Consider the following 19,919-nt stretch of genomic DNA (forward strand, 5'->3'; position numbering starts at 1 on the left):
TGCTCCAGCAGGGCAGATGATGGATTTGTTTGGGGAAAATTGTGCAAATGCAATAAATTGAGCTCAGCACGGAGGTCAAGGTTACACAGGCTTTTTGTTCCCACCCAAATTGCAGACTCTTGCAGCCATCCAAAATTATGGATATTTGGCAAGAATTGTGCCTATTAGAGGGATTATACTTTAGTTTTCCATTCACATATTTCCACTCCGAGGTTGGATTTGTATTTTATGGTTTGCTATTTGTTTCCAGCTATTTTCTCTCATGAACTCCCTCTGCAGTCAACAGAACTGTCTCCTTATCTCCATTCCCCACCTGCTGTAAACTGACCTTTGCTGCTTGGAGATTAAATCTTACTGTCCTGGCCAGAGTAGATTTATTAATTGTATTGGGGAGATGCCTTCAAGAACCTAAGAGCTTTCATCTTCTCAGCATGGAATAGGAAATATTACAAGTTGTGTTTTCAGTCAGATTAGTACCTTCACTTCAAATCACCATAGGAACACGAAGCGAGAATAAAATGTGTTTACATCAAAATAAGGAAAAGGAATAACGTTTAATTGGAGCTAGGAAGAGACTTGTTCTCTACAGTAGACTCCCTCTGGCATTTACACATCTGAATTTCTCAACCAGGTAGGAAGGGTATGGTTTTATACTTACTGGCATGAGCACAGCAGCAAGGTAGACTCTTTCCTTGCAGTAATGTTAAATCAGTGATGTTGCATACACCAATTGCACAGTCTGAACCAGACAGATATTTACTACAGCAGTAGGGAACTTAGAGTTTATTCTTGGATCCTGCCACCTTCCTGAGTACTATGGATCTTTCTTAAAGGTTTTCTTGTTAGAAAAGAGGTTCTTACATTTCAAGACAAAATTCTGGGGAGCCAGCAACATATTTCTATTCACAAAGCAGTTGTTTAAATGCCTTGCCGACTTAAGACCAAAATGTCAAAGTTGGAATTGTTACAAAAGCCTGCTTCTCTTCTCTCTGGCAAGGAAGATGAAGCAGAGTTGAGTCTTTCACTGAAAATAGACAAGGTCTGGGACATTCCTTCCTCATTTCTTCCTACATAAAGAAGGAGCACCTAGATATAGATGGCAGTCTCCTTGTTTCTGCTAATCCCTTTCTACTCTTCAATCTCCATTTCATTTCTGTCCCAAAAATAGAAGTGTCCTCCATAGACCTCCTTGTGAAACCAGCCAGGCAAATCCTATGTCAGGATCAAACACTGTATTTGAGAATTTAGATTCTTCGATCTCTGTTCTCTTGGAGCTTGTAGCTCTGTCTCATGTGGCCACTGCTTTGGGACAAACAAGCACATGGATGTTACTCAAAAGGGAAAAAGAAGTGGTGGGAGGTTTTAAAGATGTTCAGTGCTTATGCACATCCATATCATGCCATCCCACGTTCCTCAGGGGTTTGTATGTCCTTGAACTCTTGTGCCTGAAAGGAATCCAAGGTGCAGGAGGGATGCGTTGCCCTTTCAGCAGCAAATTAGTGTGTAGAGATATTGCAAAAGCAAAAAACCTCTCAAGTAGATGAGTTGCAGGTGCACCCCCACTGCAATGTTCATATTAATGATGTAGTTTGGAGGCATCCACTAATTGTACAGAACTAAACAGTCTTGTACCATAGGGATTACAGATGCTACCTTATTCCAAGAGGTATTAAATTATGTCAGTGATGCATTTTTAAGCCTTTTGGTCTGAGAGAAGTTAGTAAATATTTGTTACAAGGCAGACTGTAGTTTCAAAATTGGCTTCAAAACTAACTAGTCAAATGTGAACTTTGACTTTTTATTTCAATGTCATCTCATGCATGATATTGTCAAAGTGATTCACTCAAAAGGAACTGTTTAATGAGGCTTCATAAGCCTTAAATAAGTAACAGACTTATGGGTATAATAGTAGGTGGTAGCAATATGTATTTTGAAATGCACAGTCTGATGCCATTTGGAATTAATAGTTGGTATCAGTATGGGAAAATGTTCAGATTCTCATGGTGAAGTGGATTCCAATACATAGCTGAATAGTAAAATTGCCAGCTACAGTCTTCAGATAGCTATTAAAAAACAGTGTAGGACAGAATTAGCAGATTAATTTGCAAAAGTAAAAAGCCAAGATGAAAACTTGAGGTTTTACAGGCTCATAAACTTGTACACAAAATTTATGTATAGAATTGTTAGTGACTTGGCAGAGTTGAATAATGTCTTTTTACTATGTATTTGCAAGATCGGGTATAATTACATGTGCAGTAAAACCTGAAAATGAACATGGTTTCATTTTGACCACTGTATGAAAGCTGAGTAATCCAGTTATAAGTGTATATATAGGTACATGAAAGTGGTCGACGTGGCAAAGTAGAAGTACCAGTGTATCCCGTTTCCTCTTGGCAGGAAATAAATAGATGAGATGAAAGCATTTTGAGAGTGGGCTGGATTTACCATGTAATGTGTGTGTTTAGATACAGAGAGATATATATAAAAAAATATATATATACACACACACCCCATGTGTGTACTATACTACGTGTGTGTAATGTACTACGGTATATCAACTGAATGTGTGAGCATCTTACTCGACCATCATTCTACATGTGCTCCTGGATTTCTTAGTTGGCTGCATTGTGTGTGTGTGTGCACAGCGATACCGTGTTTTGTACACTGCAGAAGTGTTCAAAAGCCTTGGGTTAGTTCTCTCAGCTCTGCACAGAACAAGGTATTGCAGTACAATCCTGTCTTGAGAAGGTGAAAGGCCCTTTTGGGGTTATAGGTTTTGTATGTATTTGCATGTATTTACTTTTTAAAAATAAACAACTAGTTTATATTGCTTTATTCATTGAATAAATTCATTGAATAAGTCCTCTGCTTCTTAAGCCATTGTTAATTACCTTGATTTTTAGGCACACTGTCTGGGTGGATCTCAGGTTAGTTGGATTTTAGTTTATATTCTAAACAAATGTCTAGCAGTTCTGCACAGCCTGTAACTCAAAATCAAAATACAGGTGGAAATGCTTTCCCCACTTAAGACAGTTTGTAGTGCTATACTGTGGAAATCTGTTTAGAGTCTGTTTGTGAGTGTGGTGGTTTTTTCAGTGAAACTAAGGAAAATTCATCAACAAGATCGGAAGCCAGCTTGCACTCACACTGTGTCTCTCTCTCTGGCACCACTGCTCTTGCATCCCTTTTAGGACCAGTTTCAAATGGAGGAATTGGGAGCAGCCCTGTCCAAGGCTGTTCAGGGTTTTGGCACTGTCCTGCATAATGGCAGCAGTGGGTTCAGATGCAAACTCAGAAGGGTCTTAAATCCAGACCTTTATTGTAAAAGCAAGCACTGTAATAACTAGGCAGTTATGAAGAAGGTGCCTGCTACCTCCTGCCACTGGACAGATCTCTATTCTGGGTGCTCGGGGGATGAAGCTGCTTCATCACAGAAGCTGCATCAAAATACAGGCAAGGCTTCTCTTCCTGATATTCTTTATTCTGAAGAAAAAGAGGCTCTGTGGCTTTTGCGGGGGTCTGGGGAAGCTGAACATATGTCACATTAGATTTAGGATGGTGATGCTTTCTTCCATTTTTCTGTGTCTGGAGTCGAACCTGCTTTATGGTTCTTGAGTTACACATGGCCTACGTAGTCATCCACTCATCCTGTGGGAAGTATTTCAGAAGTAATTTCAGGAAATATTTCAGAAGTGAGACCAAAGCTCAGTCTCTGTGGCGTCGCAGACTGAGCAACATTGACTCCTCACTGCAGGAGCAGTGCCCCTGAGGAGAGAGGAGACGCACGTCTGTCCTTACGTCGGTGGCGAGGACATGCACATCTGTCCTTACGTTGGTGGCCAGCTGACCAGAGACAGGCACTGGCAACCAGCCTACAATAAGCTTGCTTTTCATCCAGGTGATTCTTCTGAAAAAGTGTACTAAAACAAAGAGCCAAAGTTCCAGTCACAAATGATGGAGTTGGTAGGAGTTATGACCAGTTCCAGGCTAGTGAGCACTTGCCCAGAGACATGGTCCTGTCACTGCGATTGCTTCTACGTGAGGTAAAATCTAATTCTGCTACTATGGTATGAACACGCCTTGGAGCATTAGCCCATATGTCAGCATGCACATGACATCCAATGCCAGCCTTCAGCTGTGGCTCCTATAACTTTGGCTCAAGTCCATATGCTTCCCATAGAGGCACCAGATGGACAAGAATATTTTGTCGTCTCATTTTGCCCTTACGGAACCTGAAAAACCCAAGGAAAGGGAATACTGACTCCTGTGTCCCACCTTCTTCTCAGATTCTGGTCACAGGCATGGGCAGAGATGCCCACTTGGCCTGCACAGAGGTGTGAAATGTCTGACCATGAAAGCTGCGGGACTTCATCTCAGCATCCCAGAATTTAGAGCCAAAGCACTTACAGTGCCTGAGCAAATAGGATTCATATTGTATCTCTGAAAACTCACATTTCACATCCTGGCAGCCACCTCCTCCATCAAAAAGAAAGAAAAAATAAGCAAGTAGTATGAACTCACCATGACAACTCAAAATTGTTGGTGTCTGGAAACTGCTTAGAAATAATAATTGTATGATGGACTCCAGTTACTGTATCACCGGGAGTCGAGCGGGGGGAATAGAGCTGTGTGTTTTTCATGATAGCACTGTCATAATAACAAAGGATGTTATTCCACTGCCCAACGGTTTGTTGCAATGGGGGTACAAGTGGAGAATTGTTTCCCAAAAGTATGTTTCTACAATGGACTACAGTCTTCCAGAAGACCTTTGTACAAATCCTGGGGTTTGTATGGTTTGTGAGCTGATAAAGGACGTCCCCTGCTCCTTACCAGCTGAGTTAGTTTGCTTAATAAATTACAAATGTCCATCAGTCTCTGATTCATTTCCTAATTTGCCAGCTATAATTTAATAGTATCTTGATGAGCTATTTCACTCAGATACAGTCTTCCGGCAGTTCACGACCTCGATTAAATACTAAAGATCAGGTCTACTCTAGAGAAACCCAGGTGAATGTGGAACAGATAAGGAAGATTGATTAAATTACAAACTAGCGGTCTAGATGAAAGAGGACTCCCAGACGGTTCGTACAGCGTGGCCTCGCCAGCAGGAAGCTTCACCTTTATGGCAAATGGAAGATCGTGCAAATCAGACCAAAAAGCTAAAATAAATTCATTTAGTAGCCGTGTTTGTGTAGCATGTTGGAGGAGAAGAGAAATTTTGCTGCTAAGGAGACGAGGAAGGAGATAATTACAATAATCAAAATAGGAGATAAAGAGCTCCTGCGTGTAGCTGTCAGGATAGAAAGAGAGGACAAAAGTTGGATGATTGCTGGGTTACCAGATGATTAAAGGGATGTTGTCATATTTGTGAATATTTTGTCTGGTTATGAGCATATGCGGGGTATATTGCTTGTTGTTCTGATAGGTGTATGTACTGCAGCTTCCATACAGTCACAGTCGTGCTTTCTGTGTGTTGAAGTTGAATTTTATGAAAAGGCTCATTAGAGATTTATTATAGAGATACACACACACATCTACACAGGGACGTACTTGCTCTGCTCTTGGCAGGGATACTGTTTCTTTCTCCACTCCATTCAGAGCCATGCAAATCAGATTAGCGTTTTCCTTCAGATTTTGTTAGAGTCTTCAGGATGTTTTGCCATTTAAGCTTTCATTTTTTTAAAAGTGCCTAGCGTTCTGGGTGAAAGAAGCTTTCTCTGGCATAAATTGACACTTGATTGTCATCTTGAGTCTCTTGTCATTTGATACTGAGAGATGCAACAGTCCTCTCTGTTACGTGGATCAGTGGTGTTCTCCTTGAAACTTTAATTAGAGGTTTTAGCCTTCATGGCATGGATGCTAATTGCAGAGTGTGGCTGGATCTGTAGCGGTGGATTTTATGCTGGCAAAAATGGAGTCTGACTTGATTCTGGAAGGAAAGGGATCTGATAAGGGAACTTGATTATAGGTTCTTTTAAGCTTGTGTTTGTTCTGCTCGCTAGCATTAGCATCACTCCATTTTTCAGACATTTTTTTTTTTCAGATACAGTATGTATTTTCAAGCTTATGTCTATGCTGTTTTATTTTTCTTGAAGAATACAAAACCACCGCTGGTACTTTTGTGCAGCCACTCTAATGATCTTTCTAGGTGCCAATTCAATGTGTTCGCACTCTCATTCTGTGTGCTGATGTTTCTTCATGTTTAGCTGTAACTCAAATTACTCTTTCCTCTCAAGAAAATGTTTGATTGATCTCTGTGATTATTCGCAGATACTCCTGAGTGAGAGTTCTCTGAACATTTTCTGCTTTATTTATTTACAGTAGTTTTGTATAAAACGGTCTAGTCTGTCATTGCCTTCCACCTTAAAAGAATTCAATTCAGCTATAAGCTATTATGCCATATTTGGGTTTTTATTTGGTTGGTTTTGGGGTTGTTTAGTAAATTTGATCTGTAAAGTAATCAACAGGTTTTTTTCTGCAGAGAACTTAAATCTATCCCAAATATTTGTCCAATCTGTTCATCAAGAAACGTCTTTGCCGTGTGTATCACGTTGAAGGCGCACAGAAGTAGGCGACCGTAAAAGAAAAAAATAGCCTTATAGGAAGACATGAACTGTAGGTAGGAGAATGTGGCACTAAGGGAATACAGACTAAGCCTCCGTGCTAATTCATGTGGAAGGCCACTCCTGCACTGGCGGAAGTGCAGCCGGTCAGACGTGACAAGATACGGTGTTGGACTGATAGATTGACTGGCAAGGGCTAGAGGGCTGCAGCGATACCTCGGGTCGGAAGTACAGCTGCAAGAAGGCAAGGGAGTGAAGTATTTTTTCTAAATAACAACTAATTGCAGCAAAGAAACAGTACTACGAGAAAGACCGTGCTGTTGGTTTTTACAGCTGGGAAGGGCAGGAAGAGGGGAGGGGAGGCAGAGATGAATGGGGCCTGTCAGGTGGCTTAAACACGCACGTTTTGGGAAACCCCCATTGCATGTGTGGTCTTTTTAAGCCTGGCAAACTTCTTTCATTCTATTTCAAAAGCCCAGAGCATAGGCAGCTCAGGAAAAAGTCAAATATTTGGATAAGTACCTTTTGTTTAACTTAGGTATTTAGTCAGAAGAAGAAGAGAAAGAGCACTGTTCTTGCAATGCAGCACAACTCTAACAACATCTTCATTTTGATTTCAGAAGTCTACAGAACAAATGAAGAAAGTACCAACTATTGTCCTGTCTGTCTCTTACAAGGGAGTCAAATTTATTGATGCAACAAATAAGGTATGTGCAATTATTCAATATTAGCCTTTATTTCTCACAAATAGGAATTACCTGTAAGTGCACCAGGCCAGAGAGGAGACAGAGTTGCACTTTGTGTTTTCCTCTCTTTTTTCTCTCCTCTCCAAAGTGGATGTAATGTCATTGTCATTCTCCAGCAACTCAGTCTGGAGGACAAGTGAAGCAGCTTTAATGGCTCATTTGGAGAACACTGCGTCCAACCTTCTGCCATTAAAAGGCAAGCTCATTACAAAAGACATTTGGCAGGGAGCCTCTGTGGAATCCTTTACCATATTCTTCCCTATACGGTTCCTTAAATATGCAGAAAATATTTGTTCATTAATATAATTCTAGTAAAAAGAAGAAAAAAAAGATGTCTCAATGAAGAATGAAGATGCAAGGTTTTATCCAGGGCCAACCATTGTAAAAATAAGAAACATGAGCCTTGAATGTCCTTTTCAAATGTCAGGGCCTCTCTGAGAGCTGTTTTCCTGGTACTAGCCATTTGACTCCCTGAACTGCAGCAGCTTCTTAACAGTTGTTATTCCATATTTTTTTCATCTTCCTGTGTGGCAATGCCCCCATGCTTTGCTTCTTACATTTTAAAATACATCCAACATCTTTTAAAAAAAAATAAAACCCAAAAAATAAAAAGCAGAAATTGAGAGATCAGAGAACTCAGTGATGGATAGAGCAATGGGTTAGCCAAAGTAAAATTTACAAGCTCTGTAAGCAGGAGTCAAGTAATGCATTAATTTCTCTTCGGATGTCTAAAATGGCAAGAAAATGCGACCTATATTGATCCATGCATATAAATAGAAAAGAAATTATCTTTTCTGTTATGTGACTAGAACTCACTAAGCAATATGAAAAATAAATCTGACAACCCAGCTACTCAACCAGGTTAATAATGTATATGACTGCTTTGTGTTGCTGAACGTTCAGATCACGCAATACGTCTGACCCAGTCTCTGTCAGACTTGCCAAATCAGTCAGTTTTTAAAGGTGTTTAATTAGAACTGGGTTTTAACTGAAGGAACAAGAGCAGATGTGTGAGCCTCTGCTGGAGTTGGGAAGCCATATCCAGGGTTAGAAGATGGCATGAAAGAAAAACAGAGGCGAAATTACTGTTATGTCAAATGTGGCATATTTGCCAGAGCAGAGAGGCCAGGGATCCCTGTCAGCTCCTTTTTCTTCCATTGATTAAAAACTGGGCTTCTACAACCCTGATTTCCTTTATGTTTTCTCATGTGCAAGGCATAAGTCAAGATATTGTAATGCTATTAACTGTAACTTGGATAAGGCTTGTTTCGACTCTTAAATCCCCTCTGTAGTGTAAAGGATGTAGCTGCAGTGTCCTCTGGTTTACCAAAAAAAAAAAAAATCAGGAGAACAAAAGGAGCTTCCAGTATTTCTTTGCACAGTGCATATAATCCTTTGTAAGACGGAAACTTGAAAGAAGTTTGGCAAATTGCATTAAGTGGCTCTAGACCAGTCCCGCTGAAATCTTACGCCTAGTAGTGCAATAGATGTATTTGATGGAGGTAACTAATGCCACAACCCTATGCTTTTTCTGAAGTGGTAGATTGCTTTCTCTCCAGTTCAAAATCTGCACTGCCTTTCCCTTCTGTAAAAACCAGGTAATAGCCTGCAACTCTCCCAGGAGCGTTGTTTTCATCCTTGTCCACAGTCTGCTGTACCCAATTCCTTCAAGACCCAAAACAGATTAGCACTAAGGTGAGATCCTATTCCGACTTGTACCGCTTCCATATGAGCTTATAGTTGACAGCGCTGGGCACCTCTTAGCAATAAATGCATACTTTTTAACGACAAAAGTAGCTAGCAGTTATGTGCTTGAAAACTCAGCTCTCATGGCTCTTCATTCTTTTCCTTTGTGCCACCAAGCTAAGAATTTGTATTCCGAGTCGTAGCAGGCAAAGCTTCAGGTGACGAAGGGGCCCTGACCTCATTCCGCGACAGCTATTTCAGTGACGCCTTGAAGCTTGGCATGACACCACTTTGACATGACACCATTTCTTTGCAAGTGAGGCCAGAAAGAAATTGCTGCTTAGGAGAAAGCAGACTTGCAGAATTTTCTCATGGGTCGCAGCTAACCCTAACTTCTGGATGGTTTCTGCCAAGAGGGGGAGTTGGCTGGCATGGAGTAGACAGGCAAAAGGAAGGCTGCTTAGCAAAAATCTGATCTCTCCAAGGTATTTCCTTGGCAGAACCAGAACCGACTTTCAGCTTCCCTGCTTTTTGAGAAGCACTGGAGGTTTCTCTTGCCAAAATGAGTGACAGTTTTTAGACCGATGACCGTACAATGTCAGTCAATGCCTGAGGAGTGTACCCAGAACAGCGAGCTGGTTCATCACCTTGGAATTTCTGCAGAATAAGACTATGGGTCTACTGGCATAGTGACCCTAGGAAACAGTAAACATGTGCACTGAAAACATGTTTAATTTTTAAAGGAGGTCACAGAGGATATCCTGTAGAAACTAGCGAAAAGCTCAATTTCACTGCTAATTTTCATCCAGAAGATTTAGTTTAGGTCTACTCTATTTTATTCAAAATAAACTTGATACGGGTATGTTTCCAAACTTGACTTGGCTTCAGGTTAAAACATGAAAATAATCTCCATGAGTTTTGACTCAAGTGCAAAGCCTCGTGTCAACCCCAGGTCACCTAGGAAAAGTTTCAGCATAGCAGAGCTGTTTGCCCATATGCTGCATAAATTCACCTGCTTACTTTGTGGCTCATGATTTGGCATAAATACTTCGTAAGATTTTAAGACCTTCCAAGCTTTAATTCTTTCTGCTTGCTAAACTACAATGTTGCCAATACAACATCAATGAGAGTCTATTACAGCTGTATCTGTGGATATCTAAATCCCCAGTTTTGGTATAATTGTAATTCTCATCAAAATCTTTATTGAGGGTAGAAGTTACCAATTTGAGAACAAAGAAAATAAAACGCTTAAAGTAACATAAAAAAGCCAATGATTGTTAAGCAGAGATTATATATGTCATTATAAATTGACATCTATTGAAACAGAAGTACTGGTTTTGTCATTTTTATGAATAATGTATCAAACAGAAATAGTCAAGTATGTTGCAACAATTTAAGATTAAGAGGATTATTTCATTTCTTCAGTAACAGTTTCCTTATCTTGGTTTCTCCATAATTTGAAATTTGGAATGCTTTTTGTGAAGATTTTTTTCCTAAGCCGTGATTTCTTCAATTAGATATATTAATATGTCTTTTTGAAAACTTGACACCCACATGTAAGGGGGAAAGTTGCCACTTAGCAAATGGAAGAAGATATGGCAAATCATCTTCAGTGACTTAGTTGCCTATATTTCCTGGTCTTTAGAAAAAGGAAGAGGAGGAGGAGGAAAGGAGGTAGGAAAGAAAAGAGCGGGGTGAGGGAAAACCAGAGATGCTCAGAGATTGTTTGAACTTGGGCAGATGCCACTGAGGTAGCAGCAAACAGTGGCACTGCAAGATCGCAGGACAGTACAGATGTCACGTGTTCCGTGGTGTAATGGTGATGTCATGCTGCAGCAGGCTTGTTGACTTTGGGGTTTTGTGGAAAAGCCAGAGCTACAGCCAGCAGGGCCACAGTTCAGAAAAGCATATTAAACTAAGCGCTGAGTAAATTCGTGTTCAATAAATCATTCTTCTGTTTAAATAAATCATTTGAAATGTGCGTGTTGCTGAAGCAAGGCCTTATCGTAAGCCACTCTGCAGTATCTTCTTCTCTGGCTTCATAGTTCCTTTGGCCTGAACACAATAATTACATAGCAGCAATTTATGTAATGAATATTCATAATTTTCTCCAAAGCTTTAAGACAGCTTTTTTTTTATTTCATCAGACAGACATGCCCCACCTCTACCTCAGTAGTGTGCTCTAGCTTACATTGGCTGTTGCAAGTAGTGTTGCTTGATGCATGAATGGTTTAATTTTTCTACGTCTCTCTTACAGGATGCTGTTGTCATTAAGTGGAGAAAAGTTGCCAGATCCTGCTGTAGTTATCTTTTTACTAAGCAGAAGCCTTTCAAGAGTTCAGGGTTTCAGTTATAAGTGATGTTCAGTGGGTTTTTTTCTCTTGAAAAAGTATAGCTGAAGTTTCATGTGCAAAAACCTGGATATTGAGCCTGTTGGATTTCACCAGCTCCTGTCTGTCAGTAGACTGAAACAGTGTCACGATCACTATACAGAAAACCAGCAGCATCATAAGATGCTGGTATAGTGCTTTGAAACTGTATTTACAGCTGTATACCAGGAAAGGTGTCTTTTTGTCATGGGATACTGAATAAACTGTACAAAACTTAAGCAAACTCATAGGGAAGACTCTAGAATGTAATTGTTTCCTACCAGATTATTGCAATTTTAGGTATCATTGGAGACAGTCAAAATTCCAATGACCTATGTAAGATAACACATGGGGTGTGTTAAATCTCTTCTTATTAAGAAACTTCTGAAATACTAGAGTACAGCAGGTGAACATAAATGAAACAAAATCTAAAAACGACTCTTTTAAATTGAATTTCTAAATTGATTGAAAATATTTTTTTAAACAGAATATTATTGCTGAACATGAAATCCGTAACATTTCCTGTGCTGCACAAGACCCTGAAGACCTTTCTACATTTGCGTACATCACTAAAGACTTGAAGACGAATCACCACTACTGCCATGTATTCACTGCGTTTGATGTGGTCAGTTTATAGAAGATACTTCATTTACTAGTTCTTTGTAATAGTACTAATTCTTTAATTCCGTTAAGACATTTTCAGGGTATATGATGATTAACAGAAGGTATCATTCATTTACCACATGAAAAGACTCATCTACTATGGGGTAGTTAAGGACATTTCTGGAGAAGAGCAAAGATTTTCTTTGATATTATCTCATTTCCCATCTGAAATAACTCATCTCTGTAATCTCAGCTGTTGACTGTAAACGTAGCGAGTGGCTTTTCATGCAAGTCTTGACACGTAATTCGTCTAACCTAAGCTATAGCCTTCCACGAAGTTTGTAACAAGCAGGTTTGGCCACCCATTCTGAAATCTTAGCGCAGACCAAATAAACACCTCAGAACTGGATCAGTATGCATTATATACGGTGCTCAGTCCTGCTAGGAGGTAGGTTCAGGAACTAGCTTAAACTGAAGTTTGCAAGGTGTCGTGGAGTTTTGACTGCATTGTACTGCCTGTGCAGTCACGGAAGGATGGGTTTGGGGACATCCAGCCTTTTTTGGCTTTTACTCTTATGTGTCCGACCCATGCCAGCCAACAAGGGGTTGGACACTTTCTTGTGGGGGTCCTTTGAGCCAGGACACATCCCACCCTTGTGAAGCAGATGTAGACTGCGTTTTGGACCAGAGGTCAGATGTTACCACCGTAAGTCATTTCTTCAGATTTCTAACCCTGCTGTTCCATGACTTTCAGTGTTTCAGCATTAAGCTGGATCAGGCCCAATAACTCAAACATCTCTCTAAATATTGTTTAGACTTTTGGACATTATATTGAATAAACTGGAAAACTGAAACTTCCTCCGCAAATGTATAGAGAACATATGAGAAGTTTTGTATTTACTTTAACCAGAGAACCGAAATGCTTACAAATCTGACAGAGACCGCAAAGGTAGCTCATTCCATATCTCAAGAGGTCCTAGGAATATTTGGCTGCCCCACTGAATCTGAAAGATTTGAAACATCTGTGATAACAGAGATCTGTGCATTGTCTGTTCTCTGTTCCTGTGTTAGAGGTTACCCCTGTAACGATCAACAGATTATTATTATTTATTAGATGGTCCCTCTGTTCTGGTCTGCTCTCCTCTCTGTCATGTTGGTGGGAGTTTTAGCTTAACAAATAACACAGATATGGAACTTGGGGAAATTTTATTTTAGCAGCACCTTTACCTTTTCAGAAAGATTGCCTTTATGTTGAAAATAGCAAATTAATGCTTTAATTCTTACTTCCTTGTTCCAACCTTCTTGCCTAAAAATTGCAAAAACGTTATTTCAGCAAAAGTCCTTACAGCTCCTGTTACTTTGGTGGAAAGCTCTTCCTATATTTATGCTCCTCAGATGGTGATGCACAGGCTACTAGTGTTTGAAGAAATTGTGAACACATATCAATTAATCAGTTATGCTGTTTTCAGCTAAATTTGGTGAAATAAGTAGTGTCTCTAATTGTTAGGATTAAGAGGGCTTGTTGTCCAAAACTTGCAGGAGGACTTGCCCTTTGAGTTGAGCACAAGGGAAATTTAAGACGCTATGAAAACTTTAAAATCATTCAAGAAAAAATATTTTAATATAGTATAATGTGTATAAATTCTTGAAACATGCTTACATGAATATAAGTAAGTTAAATAAAAAAATAGATGTCTGAACTGAGGCATTTTATTTGGGACTGGGGAAATAGTCAACATTGCAGAGCAGCAGCATGTGGGAGAGTTTAAATAACAAGATGTACAGGAAGGCAGGTTAGAAGGAATTTTAGTGTTTTGGTTGAGTGCTTTTGTTGTTTAAATTCTCTGCTGACATTTTAGTGTCCACAGAGAGTAGAAAAAACTTGAAAATTGTGTTAAAAATAGATAGACCATGGTCAACAAGATGTTACATTATGTAGATTTTAGTGATAAGTGAATCAGCTGAAATTAGACTGATTGAGTGAGGTTATTATTTGTCCTGATCCATTTAAATACTTCTTAATGGTTTCAAAGTACTACAGTTTCATTTATAGGTTTAATAATCAAGCACAAACATAGACCCAGGAATAGCAGATGAAATTCATTTTCTCCTTGCTCGTCAAGGAAAGAATAGTGATACAGGAATAATTACAACATTTTGCTCACTTCCTTTACCTTAGAAGGAGCATTTAATACGCCAAGCACTTTAAATGGCTATTTTAAGCAATACAGAAACTTTAATATCTGTGTTAGGCATTAGATTAAGTGAAGTTTTCTCCTGCAACATAATCCTCAGTGGGGTGTTACCTACTCAGATATTCTGCTTTTGTGTTGTTTTATTTCTCAGGATCTAGCTTTTTTGATGCAAGTACAAGCTCCATAAAAAGTAGCTGGACATTCAGAGTGCAAGCATACAGTAAATTAAATTTTCGATTTAAAGTCCAACACTTATGTTAGGATGATCTTCCAGTTTACTAATAGAAACAATCCTACCCATTTGTCAATGGATAGAAGTCCAATCATGTTAAGAAAAATAAGGTTTAAAATTACAGAAATCCACAATAAAGTGTAAAAAAGATGTATCTTAAATTATATATATTATAGTAATACAACATCTGCAATGGTATAAAAAAAATTACGCTCTCTTTGGGCCTTCAGTTCGTCAGGAAGTGTGGGCAAGAACAATTTTTTTTTGCAGATAGGAAAGCATTTTACTGGAGTAACGTCAGCTACCAGCACTGCTGATACTTACTATTTAGGAGTGACTGTACATATAACTTGTCTACTCAGAGTTAAAATTCTATAATCAAAATTACGAAAACATCAGACCTGATTAAAGAATATTGAAGGGGACAAGATTTGAAGGAAGAAGAGGATTTATTGCTCAATATTTTAAATCCACTTCACTCTCATTCACTTCTAAAGCAACCCTAAAACTACCAGTGAAGGATTCCCTCTGGAGAAACAAACGATCATAACAGTTTCTATACCAAATTCTGGTTCATATATGGGAGACATCCAAAGTAATTTCCATCAGATATGCCTTCATTGCCCAATGCACCTATGAACAGAAGACAACTGGCATAAGTGGGAACAATTCCTGCTCTTGCTCATGCCAAGGATTAGACTGGTGCTCTGCATAACACAAAGAATTTTTTCTGCTTTTCAGTTTTCTTTTGTCCTTTATTGCACAGACTTACGCTGGATAAGAATTGGGAACTGCGAGTATACATACTTAGCAGAGAAGAAAAAGCATGCATTCAGGTCTCAAAGATCTGTTCATTGCCTTCTTCCAGGGGATTAGGGGACTCTATAATTTTCTCTGTTCATATGGTCATCCAGGTACAATCAATGTGGCATCCCCATGGCTCCAGGGCAGAAAACTTCTTTCCTTTGCAGTACTCCAAGACAGCATGCCCAGACAGTCCCCTCTCTGGGACGTATTAGGTGGAATGTGTAAAACCATTTCAGCTGCTTCTGGTAAACTTCTTGAGATAGAGCACGCTTAGGTACAAGGAGCTTTCAACTCATGAGCAAATGAATCTCTCCTCTGTCATCTACATCAATAGTTTTTGCAACCGCCTGAAAGGCCCACTTGGAAGACCTTGTTTCCATCATCCCATTGCACACAAGATTATCTTTCTGTGACATATTAAAAGAGACGGATGGATTCAGAAGAGTTTGCTATCCACAATTGCTTTAGATTCAGAATTTAAGCTGCAGGAGTGCCTGATCATGAAAGCCTCATGCAGCCCAGGAGCCCACAGCTGTTAGAAGCAAATGCCAGCCATGTTGGTCTCGTCACACCATCTTTGGTGAGTTGAGCTTTCTTGCCCTTGAATGCCCAAAGGCTGACACATTGGAAAGCGCAGATAAACACCCTTTCCAGATCCACCCAAAAGTAAAAGATTTGTGGTCTGGAGGGATAAAACATATGTACGCTTAACAGTGTAAATGTGTATGTGTGTTAGCTCTGCCTCTCTCCTACCTTCCTTCCCTTCTTGCCAGGCTTTTATAGAATCATAGAGTGGTTTGTTTGGAAGGGACCTTAAAGATCACCTCGTTCCAATGCCCCTGCTATGGGCAGGGACACCTCCCACCAGACCAGGTTGCTCACAGCCCCATCCAACCTGGCCTTGAACACTCCCAGGGATGGGGCAGCCACAGCTTCTCTGGGCAACCTCTGCCACTGCCTCACCACCCTCACTGGGAAGAATTTCTTCCTCATAGCTCATCTAAATCTTCCTTCTTCCAGTTTAAAGCCATTGTCCCTTGTCCTGTCACTCCAGGCCCCTGTAAAAAGTCCCTCCCCAGATTTCTTGTCGGCCCCTTTAGGTACTGGAAGGCTGCTCTAAGGTCTCCCTGGAGCCTTCTCCTCTCCAGGCTGAACAACCCCAACTCTCTCAGCCTGTCCTCACAGCAGAGGGGCTCCAGCCCTCGGATCATCTTTGTGATCTCCTGTGGACTCACTCCAGCAAGTCTGTGTCCTTAAGTAGAAATCCTCAACATTTGGACTTGAAGACTCTAGTATGACTAAGCAGTAGGCAACTGGTTTCATCCCAGGGGACGGATATTTTGAACTGGGTTGGGATTTTTCAGATTTTTCAAGTAAAGCTTCCATATGCTGTGTTCTGCTTGATTTTGCCAACTGCAATTTTAAGTTCAGTACCTTGAACACAGAATGTCCTAATTGACATTCCTACACATCTGATGTGATGGGTAGCTCACAGTAATCATCTGCAAGGCTCCAAAGGAAGCTTCTTCAGTAAATTCAGTCTTCAAAAAATGACCAGATTTGACATTGATCTTAAAGAAGGAAAAAAAATCATGACCTAAAAGCAAAAGTCCATAAAATTCTCATTATATCAAAAGTGCTTTCCCAAAAAGGCAAAATGTTAGTTTTTCCCAAAAATTCCTTTGCAAGTGACATTTTAAGTTTTTGTAGCTCAAAAGACAGAAATTTTACTCTCTTTCTTAAAATATTCCTGAAACCTCAAAATAGCTTTATAGAAGCATGAAAATACAATGAAGAAGCAGTGCCTGCTGCAATTTATGCAGTAAAAAAAGTCAGTTAAAATGTAAGGAAACAATTAGCCATTGTAATATGTTGGCTGAGTTAAAGTGGCCGAAGAATCCTGACTCAGACTTGTGCTGGGGCAGTGAATTACCACATTACATGGCAAATGAGGCAGTTGACCCCGATCTCTCGTCTCGATTGTTGCTTAAAGGTGTTAATGTACTTACTTTCCTTCTCTGCTGTGCTAAGCAAGGAACGGGATTATCGCAGCTTCCAAAGCACCGTGGTCCTAAGAGTTTTGCCTCCTTTCTCAGGAGCTTGATGGGGAGCTGTGAAGGTCAATGTCTTCTACGGTGACCAGGAGGTCTATAACTTTTGGGCTAAGCATCTTTCCGGGAGATAGACCTGTTTCCTTCCTTTTGTGCCACATGTAAACAATTGAAGTCATTGCCTCACTCCAGCAGAAGAATTTTCATGACAGATTTTTGTGGTTTGGTTTTCTGCCCCCATCCTCAAAGGAATTCTGCTCTTACCTCTCCAGTATAGCCCCTGCAAAACTCCCTACCAACTCTAATCCTCATATTCCTCTCCTAGTGCTTACAGGTGAGAAATTCCTCAAACCAAACTTACTTTCTTCTGGTTTTGTCTTTTTTTTTTTTTTTTTAAATAGAGTTTTCTAGATAGCTTTTTTAAATTTTACAAGGTACAATTTTAAAGCCCTCCTTGCCTCCATTTGCAGACTTCTCTTCATCAAGGCTTTTCCGCAGTACGCCATGTATGAAATTTGTGTACAAGTTACGGTTCAGTTTACCTTCAAATATTGAACAGAACAGTGAATATTGTGGTTTATTTGCTTTATTTCAAATATTTATTAACGACAGAAACAGTTACATGTTTTCCATGACTTCAAGGCTCCAGGCAGGCCCGTTTTTTCATTTTTACAGACTGCAAAAGAAAACAAATCACAGTGGCTTCAGATGAGATTCAGGACCCAGACTAGGTTTATGGCTCAGCATGGCAAACTCTCTGCTTGTCTCTGCTCTTCTCTCGGAGCTTTTCAGGCCTGTCTCTCAGTGACCTTTTTGTATGCCACACTGGACAGTGCATTTTCTCAGTCCCGCTACTGTTACAGTGTGCATTTTATCCAAGCCTTTACTACACCCTGTCCTGTTGATGTATTCCTCAGCAATAATAATATCTGCTGTAGACAATCCTGTGATGATATAGTATGCTATCTTACTGTCACAACAGCTGATTAAGATGTCCTTAAAATAATATTCTTGTCCTACTAATAGGTGCACTTCATTTCAAATACTATTATTCTGTACATTTTTAACGATTGTGGTCTGTTGGTCTTAATTAATTCCATAGCCGGCCTTCTGCTAAAAGGCAGAGCACTTCTTTATAATAGTCTCTTTAGTCTTTCATTTATTAACTCCAGTGGCAAACTGCATCCTCAGTGTTTCTCGATCCTGGCTAGTTTCCTTAAGTTAAAGAGGAGACAATTTGGAGAATACTGCTACCAAATCAGGCAGACATTTTTATTTGGGAAGCTGTGAAACTTTGGCTAGCTTGCTGTTGTGACTGCAGTCATAACAGCCGAGAGCATATCCCAGGGGAGGAGTCTATTTGTTTTCTGTCTGACCTAACAAAGACCAGAGCTGGTACCTTTATGAGAAGTTCTTATAATGAGCTAAATATGCTGAATTTAGCATATACTATCTCAATATACATGTCTGATAAAGGGATGGAATTTCCTCATGACTACAGTGAAATTACAGTGTAGGGTGTGAAATAAAATGCTTGTCCTTTTAATTGTGTTTCAACGATTGAAGGGCAGGTCATGTACTTTCAAAGGTCTTGCATTGCTTTCTGGCTTATTGCAAACTCAACAGCTAGACTTGACTAGCTAAAGAGATATCTCATTTAAAATTGTATCACAAACATGTGGGAACTTTAACGCATCACCCAGTTTCAAAGCAATGCAGGATTGCTTCCAAGTATGGGCTACGGAGGTTGAGGAAGGAGAGGGTAGCTTCTGAATTACGTCAAAGATTTATGAATTATTCTAAGGAGATTGTAGAATGTAAGGAGGCAAGCCTGCAGGCTTGCGTTTGCACTGTGGGGGTTCAGAACATTATCACAAAGTCAGTAGCCTAGAAGTAGGCTCTAGTAGGAGCCTAGAAATAAATAAACCAAAACAAACCCACAAACCTGAAAAAAAATTACCATAGAAATTCACTTGCAGTTTAGGTTAAGATGAAGTTTGAAACTCACAGCTGCTTTTTTTGTTGATGTAAAACTGTACTGAAAAAAATACTAATACTGACCCCCTTGTTCTTATTCAGGCTTTATAAATCTTTCAGCAGGTTTTCTTCCACATATGCAATGAGAACTTATTCTACCTATACCACCAAACTAGTCTTAGTCTTAAGAGCCTGACTTCTTTGGTCATTCATGCTAAACCACCTTCTTAGAAGAGTATTCTGACATGCCAATTTAAGCTCAAACTTTTTTTATTTCTAGAAGACAAAACCATGAGAACGTTTCCCCAGCACTTGGAACATGCATCCGAAGCGGAGCACTGACTTTCATGCATGCATAGATGCACCGCACCTGTGAAGCAGAGCATGCACTTTCTAACCATTTGCTTTTTGTCCTTTTGGAAGCATCACACCAATGCCGCGTCCTCTTCACCCTCTTTCACCCTGTTGGGTGAAAGCACAGAGCATCCCAAGGTGCACACCTGGGGAAGCAGTGCGTCAGGCTGCCAGCATGGGAGGAGGATGGAGCAGCAGAGGAATGTAGAAATAAAAACAGAAATGTATGAAATAGAACAAGGCTGACTGTCAGATAGGTGCTGGAGTGCAAGATAGGGGGGATCTTGAGAGCAGCTGATATGGGGTGAGCTGGGAAGGTGGGGGGGTTAATGCACT

General features: G+C 40.0%; 1 protein-coding gene across 1 annotated transcript in view; it reads left to right on the plus strand.

The window, feature by feature from the left end:
• ANKS1B (ankyrin repeat and sterile alpha motif domain containing 1B) overlaps positions 1 to 19,919 on the plus strand; it is a 53,806-nt gene that overhangs the window by 30,731 nt on the left and 3,156 nt on the right. Inside the window, exons 6-7 of the mRNA XM_009697558.1 lie at positions 7,184 to 7,270; positions 11,852 to 11,989. Coding sequence (XP_009695860.1) covers positions 7,184 to 7,270; positions 11,852 to 11,989 — 225 coding nt within the window. The remainder of the gene's footprint in view (positions 1 to 7,183; positions 7,271 to 11,851; positions 11,990 to 19,919) is intronic.

The sequence above is a fragment of the Cariama cristata genome, unplaced genomic scaffold, assembly GCF_000690535.1.
Source record: "Cariama cristata isolate BGI_N322 unplaced genomic scaffold, ASM69053v1 scaffold25803, whole genome shotgun sequence".
Taxonomy (NCBI): domain Eukaryota; kingdom Metazoa; phylum Chordata; class Aves; order Cariamiformes; family Cariamidae; genus Cariama; species Cariama cristata.